General features: G+C 48.2%; 1 protein-coding gene across 2 annotated transcripts in view; it reads left to right on the forward strand.

The window, feature by feature from the left end:
• LOC135054705 (gastrula zinc finger protein XlCGF26.1-like) overlaps positions 1 to 4,064 on the forward strand; it is a 29,597-nt gene extending 25,533 nt beyond the window's left edge. The window contains exon 5 of one of the 2 annotated variants that reach the window (XM_063957985.1): positions 2,310 to 4,064. In XM_063957985.1, the coding sequence (XP_063814055.1) occupies positions 2,310 to 3,499 (1,190 nt within the window). In that variant the 3' untranslated portion in view covers positions 3,500 to 4,064. Of the gene's footprint in view, positions 1 to 2,306 lie in introns of both variants that reach the window. The other variant, XM_063957984.1, reaches the window with a different exon arrangement.
• Positions 4,065 to 8,746: the final 4,682 nt, after the last annotated feature.

The raw sequence follows: 8,746 nt of genomic DNA on the forward strand, positions 1-8,746 counted from the left end.
AAGCCCATATCTGTTTGTCCATTCGGACAGGGCAGAGCTGCGGACTCGTCCCCAGTTCTCTCCCTAAGGTGGTGTCAGTGTTTCACCTGAACCAGCTTATTGTGGTGCCTTGCACCTACTAGGGACTTGGAGGACTCCAAGTTGCTAGATGTTGTCAGGGCCCTGAAAATATGTTCCAGGACGGCTGGAGTCAGGAAAACTGACTTGCTGTTATCCTGTATGCACCCAACAAACTGGGTGCTCTTGCTTCTAAGCAGACTATTGCTAGTTGGATGTGTAATACAATTCAGCTTGCACATTCTGTGGCAGGCCTGCCACAGCCAAAATATGTAAATGCCCATTCCACAAGGAAGGTGGGCTCATCTTGGGCGGCTGCCCGAGGGGTCTCGGCTTTACAACTTTGCCGAGCAGCTACTTGGTCAGGGGCAAACACGTTTGCTAAATTCTACAAATTTGATACCCTGGCTAAGGAGGACCTGGAGTTCTCTCATTCGGTGCTGCAGAGTCATCCGCACTCTCCCGCCCGTTTGGGAGCTTTGGTATAATCCCCATGGTCCTTTCAGGAACCCCAGCATCCACTAGGACGATAGAGAAAATAAGAATTTACTTACCGATAATTCTATTTCTCGGAGTCCGTAGTGGATGCTGGGCGCCCATCCCAAGTGCGGATTATCTGCAATACTTGTACATAGTTACAAAAATCGGGTTATTATTGTTGTGAGCCATCTTTTCAGAGGCTCTGCTGTTATCATACTGTTAACTGGGTTTAGATCACAAGTTGTACGGTGTGATTGGTGTGGCTGGTATGAGTCTTACCCGGGATTCAAAATTCCTCCCTTATTGTGTACGCTCGTCCGGGCACAGTACCTAACTGGCTTGGAGGAGGGTCATAGGGGGAGGAGCCAGTGCACACCACCTGATCGGAAAGCTTTACTTTTTGTGCCCTGTCTCCTGCGGAGCCGCTATTCCCCATGGTCCTTTCAGGAACCCCAGCATCCACTACGGACTCCGAGAAATAGAATTATCGGTAAGTAAATTCTTATTATAACCTCATCTCCTAGGCAATTATCCATTTCTATTGTCAGGCTAATTATTAGTTCCGTAACCACTCAGGCAATCAAGGTTTAGTCATAATCCATTTCTTCCTTTTAAATAAATATCTATATACCCTTATTGAGTGGGACAGAGCATGTGGTTGTGGGGTTTACCGAACAACTTAGATAATGTTGGAGACAGAGCTGCATGGATGAAGGAACACAAAGGAGCATGAATGGAGTTAGTGGCATGGATGGGTGAAGACAGTGACACGGATCGGGGAAGACAGTGGCACGGATGGGGGAAGACAGTGGCACGGATGGGGGAAGACAGTGGCACAGATGCGGGAAGACATTGGCACGGGCGGGGGAAGACATTGGCACGGACGGCAGAAGGCATTGGCACGGATGGGGAAGACATTGGCATGGATATGGGAAGAAAGAGGCACGGATGGAGGAAGCCAGTGGCATGGACGGGGGAAGACATTGGCACGGACGGGGGAAGACATTGGCAGGGATGTGGGAAGAAAGAGGCACGGATGGAGGAAGACATTGGCATGGATGGGAGAAGACATTGGCACGGACGGGGGAAGACATTGGCACGGATGTGGGAAGAGGCACAGATGGAGGAAGACAGTGGCATGGTTGTGGTAAGACAGTGGCACTGGTGGAGGAAGACATTGGCATGGATGGAAGAAGATAGAGGCATGGATGGGGGGGGGGAGAGCAGTGCATCTGCTGGAAGACATTGGTGCTTATGGGTAGTGTTCCCTCCAGGATTCCGAGCGGGCAGGACACGGGTGCCGGGCAGGTATAGTGCGTGCACTCCTGAAAAGGTGGCGCAGCACCGCTAGTGGCACTGTTGGGGTCGATACGGCCCCCTCGACATCACTAATGGGGGCATGCCCCAGCCATGGCGTCACTGATGGGGACGTGCTTCCGCCAAGCTCTCAATTTAATGTGCATAGATCAATTTAGGCGGCGGCAGGCTGTTTAAGCAAGGCACCACTAAAGGGACAGGGCACATTATGCCCTTTAAAAATCAGGCAGGGTGTGGCCAAGTGTAAAGACTATGTGACTGATTCAATTGTTTTGGGCGTCTAAAATCCCATTTAAGCAGGACTGTTTAGAAGCCCAAACAGTTGTCACTATTTAATTGTGTTTTCACGCCCATGCACTCTTTCAGTGCAATCTTCTGTCACTTGTTTGTATTAGTTACATTTGTTGCCAGGTGTTTAATACAAATAAACATTCCCATTCATTTATTTCCAGCAGATGGATGTAGCAGCAGGAATAACAACATCACACAAGGTTCCCCAGAAGAAAACTCTCTTCCCCAAGATATACATCCAGAACTTTACAGTTCCACTACATCACCTTATGCTTCTAATAATAATAATGGCACTATTTGTCCTGATACCTCAGATATTGCTACACAAAGGACAGCTCATATGGGTGATAAATTATATCCATGCTTTGAGTGTGGGAAATGTTTTACACAGAAATCACAACTTGTTAGGCATCAAAGATGTCACACAGGTGAGAGGCCATTTCCATGTTCTGAGTGTGGGAAATGTTTTAAACAGAAATCTGCTCTTGTTAGACATCAGAGAAGTCACACAGGTGAAAGGCCATTTCAGTGCTCTGAGTGTGGGAAATGTTATACATGGAAAATAGATCTTGTTAGACATATGAGTAGTCACACAGGTGAGAAACCATTTCCATGTTCTGAATGTGGGAAATGTTTTATAAAGAAAACAGATATGGTTAGACATGAGAGAAGTCACACAGGTGAGAAACCATTTCCATGTACTGAATGTGGGAAATGTTTTATAAAGAAATCTGATCTTTTTATACATGAGAGAAGCCACACAGGGGAGAAGGTATTTTCATGTTCTGAGTGTGGGAAATGTTTTACACAGAAATCAGTTCTTGTAACACATCAGAGAAGTCACACAGGTGAGAAACCATTTTCATGTTCTGAGTGTGGGAAATGTTTTACACAGAAATCGGCTCTTGTTGAACATGAGAGAATTCACACGGGAGAGAAGCCATTTCCATGTTCCGAGTGTGGGAAATGTTTTACACAGAAATCAGCTCTTGTTACACATCAGAAAACTCACACAGATGAGAGGCCATTTCCATGTTCTGAGTGTGGGAAATGTTTTAAACACAAATTACATCTTGTTACACATCAGAGAATTCACACAGGTGAGAAGCCATTTCCATGTACTGAGTGTGGGAAATGTTTTACACAGAAATCAGAACTTGTTGAACATCAGAAAACTCACACAGGCGAGACACCCTTTCTATGCTCTGAGTGTGGGAAATGTTTTACAAAAAAATCAAATCTTGTCCGACATCAGAGAACTCACACAGGTGAGAAACCATTTCCATGTTCTAAGTGCGGAAAATGTTTTTCACAGAAAACAGAACTTATTACACATCAGAGGACTCACAGGTGAGAAGCTGTTTCCATGTTCCGAGTGTGTACATTTTTTTACATGTAAATCACATCTTGTTACTCATGATAGAAGTCACACGGGTGAGAGGCCATTTCCATGTTCTAAGTGTTGGATTTTTATTTTCTGGGTGGGGTGGGGGCAAACTACACACGTTATTTGCCACTAGAGTCCTCAAACAGGTGAGAAATATTTTCATGCTCCTGAGTGTGGGAAATGTTTTATAGAAAAATCAGATCTTGGTAAACATCCGAGAAATCGTACAGGTAAAAACAAATGAACAAGATAAATATCAGAAAAAGTATTGTATAGCCTTGATCGATTTTTGCTGGAACTGGAGTTTTGTTTAGGAAGATGCACCTACTCTGTGACTGTTTCTACTTACCTGATTTTTGGTTTCATTGGAATTATCTGGTTCTGAACTTCTGTAACCCATGCTGATTATAACACACGTAGCGATGTGTGCTTAAATTCTAAGCAATCTGACTAGATTGCTTAGAAGTTAAGCACGGATCTCTCCATGGGGTAAATTTACTAAGATGGAAGTTCTGTTTAAGATGGGATGTTGCCCATAGCAACCAATCAGTTTCTACTTCTCATTTATCTAGCACCTTTTAGAAGATAATACCTGAAATCTGATTGGTTGCTGTGGGCAACATCCCATCTTAAATAGAACTCCCATTTTAGTAAATTTACCCCCATGTGTATGCCCCATAGCGATAGCGATGCGTAGCCCCGCGCGTCGCTAACTGCTGACTCTAGATTGGCCTGCATGCAGGACCAATCTAGTTAGATTGCTCACTTCACTGCTGGAATAGCGTCCCTTTCCCCTCGCTTAGCACACACCGCACTGTGTGCTGAGCGGGTGGAGAGTTGTGTGCTGATCGCTCTGTGCTAGGTCGCTCAGCACACATCGCTACGTGCGTACCCCCCTTAATGGTCCGCACACAGTAGACAATATTCTGAAACGGTATGCACGATTCCGACATTTCCTGTTGTCCGTACATGCAGGCCAATCGGGATGTCGTTGATGATAACATGCTGCCGAATGCAGCATGACCTCCGCTTTCTTCCCCCCAGCCATTGTTCGCGGCATCAGCGTGTATGCACTTGTTCGCGGCATCAGCGTGTATGCACTTGCCGTTGCCATGGAGATCCGCCGCACACGATATCGCTGGGTACACACTATCATGTAGTGTGTACAGGGGCGTTTCTACAGAAAAACGTGTGCACCTCCAGGTGGTCCCCCTCTGAATGTCGCTGTAGCCTCCGGAATTGTATGCGTCTACTGTGCATGCGCAGGTCCCTGGAAAACATGGCGCCCGCCATGATCCGGAGACCAATTTGGCTACCGTGCATGCGCGGCAGCCATTTTGGCGGCGAATTCCACCGCAATCGCTGTGGCCGTCGCTGGACTCCAGTAGGGTAAGTATTTAAATGAATACAGTGTGGGCACCCCCTGGACCCAGGGGCCCGTGTGCACTCATTATAGAAATGCCAATATTATCCTAATAAATAATCCTGACAATGGCCTTCACTATAACAGGATCCTGTTACGCTATTACATAGTTTATACTTTCTGATGAACCTCTCCAGTGCTATGGGAGAGTGAAATACATCAGAAGTGCTGAGGATAAGACCCACTCATCCTCAGCACTTCAGGAGATTACAAGGGGGAGGAAACTTGCCTTATTGCTGATGTGGCAATGGAGGAGGTTGAGTGTGGTTACATCATTATACTCAACAACATCATCAAGCCCCACCTCTTAAGAGTCTGGTAATGGCTTGAAGACCTAAAAAGTGCACCATCCCCCTCATCTTGGCATGCACATATTCTTGGGCAACCTCATTTAATACAAAAGAGCCCCCATTTCTGCCCCGGAGTACACTGGTATTCCACAGGGAATAACATTGGGGTGTCGAGTAGGATCTTGATCCGAGGCACCAACAGGCTAAAAGCTTTGACTTCACAAGATGCTCAGCGCACAGGAGCTCAGTTTGTAAGTTGGTGCCATGCAGTGCAGGCAGCTAACAGGCAGGGCTGCTCCAGCAGCCCTAAGAGCTATTTTGAAGAAGATAGAAGACTTCAAGGGCTGCAGCAGAAGCACTCTAGTGCTCCATCACCTCCCCCAGCAGCGCTGCATACTCTTGCGTCCCTTGTTGCCGGATACTTACAGCGGAGGCTCCGGTTCTTCACCCAGGGCACACACACTAACCGAAGTTCTCCGGGATCGCGTGGCCGCACTCGGAGGAGATAAGAGGATCCCCCAGGCGGAACCTGCTGGAAATTGCAATCCGGCACGGCCATTGGGAGGCGGGCTGTGCGCGCTGGCATGGACACTGGCCGTACCGGGACCCCACTAGACCACCAGGGCAAGGGCACAGGTCGGATTAGGCTAAAATCCATTTTATTAAGGCCCGCAGCACCCGGTGGTGATGTCCAGCAAGGTGATAAGGCTCTGGCCTGTAGCCCCTCGGCGCCATTTAGAGTAAATGTTCCCGCCCTGGAGCTGCATCTCTCTGTCTCCCTCACTACCTGTCAGCGTTTGGGCGCCATTACACACAGCTGCGCTGATTCTGGTACTGCTGGGTGATGCCTCCTCTGTAAAGCCGCCTGCATCATCAGTGCTGTGAATTTACAGGACACTTAAGTATTCTACATGTCGTTTAGACAGTGTTAGTTAAGAACAAGTGCATACTTCAGGGTTATTTAGTACAAGTACCCTGTGATATTCATCCAGTTTTTACTGTGCATTGATATATCTGTTTATATACATAGCCTTACTCAGTAATAGTATTGCTAGCCCAGTGCAGTTTTATTGTTTGTCATAATTCCTGCATTGTACATGTGACTGTGTGTGTGTGCATATAGCTGCTGGGTGACCTCTACTCCGTGTATCTCACTCCTACTGCTATCCCTATATTCTGTAACCTGAGGGGGCTCCATGCGTCAGGGTTATTAGATATAATAGGTATTTCACAGTATATACATATTTTGTATTTTTCTGTTTTTCAGTCACATTTTACCTCAGAAATCCTGTTTGTGCTGTCACCCTGCACAGGGGGTTTGTGTTAGGTATTCTATCTCCTGATATTGTACTGTGGTAAAACCAACAAGCCCAAGCCTAAACGTGCCTCGGCTGCCCATCAGCCTGCTTCCAAAATCTGACAAGCCTGTGGCATGACGGGGCGGGCCTCCCCTTGGGGAATCCCAGGGTGGAAGGCCGACTTCTACAGTTCACCCAGGTATGGTTGAAGACCACTTCAGACGCTTGGGTACGGGAAGTCGTCACTCACGGATACGCTAGATCCTTCAAGACACGTCTACCTCCTCGCTGTTGCCTGACGGACATCCCTTCGGATCAGGTGGGGGCAACAACTCTCCATTTAGTGGTACAATCCCTCCCGGACACCGGAGTGGTAGTGCCAGTGCCTCAGGCTCAGAGCGGCAGGGGGTATTATTCAACTCTGTTCCTAGTCCCCAAACCGAATGGTTCCTCCCGGCCCATTCTCAACCTCAAATCTTTGAACAAATTTGTGAGGGTCTCCAAGTTTTGTATGGAGACCCTTCGCTCTATTGTCCTGGCTTTGGAACCAGGAGACTATATGGTATCCCTGGATATACAGGATGCTTACCTGCATATCCCTATTGCCATGTCACATCAGCAATACCTGCGGTTTGCTATTGGCAATCTCTATTACCAATTCCGGGCCTTACCGTTTGGTCTGACCACGGCTATGCAAATTTTCACCAAGGTCATGGCAGTTATGACGGCTTCACTCTGCCGTCAGGGCATCAGGATCCTGCCATATCTGGACGACCTGCTGATCCTGGCCAATTCCCCAGAAGTTCTCCATCATTTGGATCTGACGGTCCAGTTTCTGCAAGCCCACGGGTGGCTTATCAACTGGAAGAAATCATCCCTGGTCCCTGCCCAGAGCATGGTGTATCTGGGAGCGTTGTTGGACACACACAACCAGAGGTTGTTTTTGTCACAGGAGAAAGTCCTGAAGCTTCAGGACAAGATACGTTGCTTCCTCTCTCGTCCACATGTGTCGATACACTCGGCAATGCAAGTACTAGGCCTCATGGTGTCGGCTTTTGACATGGTGGAGTACGCTCTATTTCATTCCCGGCCTCTGCAGAAACTCATTCTTGCCAAGTGGGACGGCCTGCCTCACCGGATCAGGTCTCAAATGATCTCCTTGTCTCCGGAGGTCCGTCTGTCACTGACCTGGTGGTTTCAGGACCAACGATTGAGCAGGGGTCGTCCCCTCTGGATCTCCAACTGGGTCCTTCTGACGAACGGATGCCAGTCTGAGCGGTTGGGGTGCGGTGTTGGAGCAACACTCTCTTCAGGGTCGGTGGACCAGGGAGGAGTCTCTCCTGATAAACATTCTGGAATTGCGGGCAGTGTTCAATGCATTTACTCTAGCCCTGCCTCTGGTACAGAACAGGCCTGTTCAAGTACAGTCAGACAACGCCACCACGGTGGCGTACATAAATCATCATGGCAGCACTCGAAGCCGCATGGCAATGATGGAAGTGTCAAAGATTCTTCAATGGGCAGAACGCCATCTGCCAGCCATATCAGCTGTGTTCATTCCGGGGGTCAACTGGGAAGCGGACTTCCTCAGTCGTCAGGACAAACACGCCGGAGAGTGGAGCCTTCATCCAGAAGTATTTCAACTCCTAGTGGACAAGTGGGGCCTACTAGATGTAGACCTGATGGCGTCTCAACACAATCACAAGGTTCCGGTCTTCGGAGCAAGCGGCGTTTGTGGATGCACTGGCAATTCCATGGCAGCGGCGTTTGTGGACGCACTGGCAATTCCATGGAACTTTCGGCTGCCATACGTGTGCCCTCCGGTGTCACTCCTGCCCAGAGTAGTGAGGAAGTTCAAGCAAGAAGGAGGTATCCTTCTAATAGCTCCAGCGTGGCCGACGGCATTGGTTCTCAGACCTACAGGGTCTCTCGCTAGAGCATCCTCTTCTGCTTCCGCAACGACCAGACCTCCTCGTTCAGGGCCCTTGTGTTTACCAGGATTTGGCCCAACTGGCTTTGACGGCATGGCTCTTGAACCTTCTGTACTGAGGGCCAAAGGATTTTCTGAGGTGGTCATTTAAACTATGTTGAAGGCCCGTAAGCCGACTTCTGCTCGGATTTATCATAGGGTCTGGAATTCTTACTTTGCTTGGTGCGCATCTAACAATCATGATGTTTACAAGTTTAGTACAGCCAAACTTTT

This window comes from Pseudophryne corroboree, chromosome 3, assembly GCF_028390025.1.
Source record: "Pseudophryne corroboree isolate aPseCor3 chromosome 3, aPseCor3.hap2, whole genome shotgun sequence".
Taxonomy (NCBI): Eukaryota; Metazoa; Chordata; class Amphibia; order Anura; family Myobatrachidae; genus Pseudophryne; species Pseudophryne corroboree.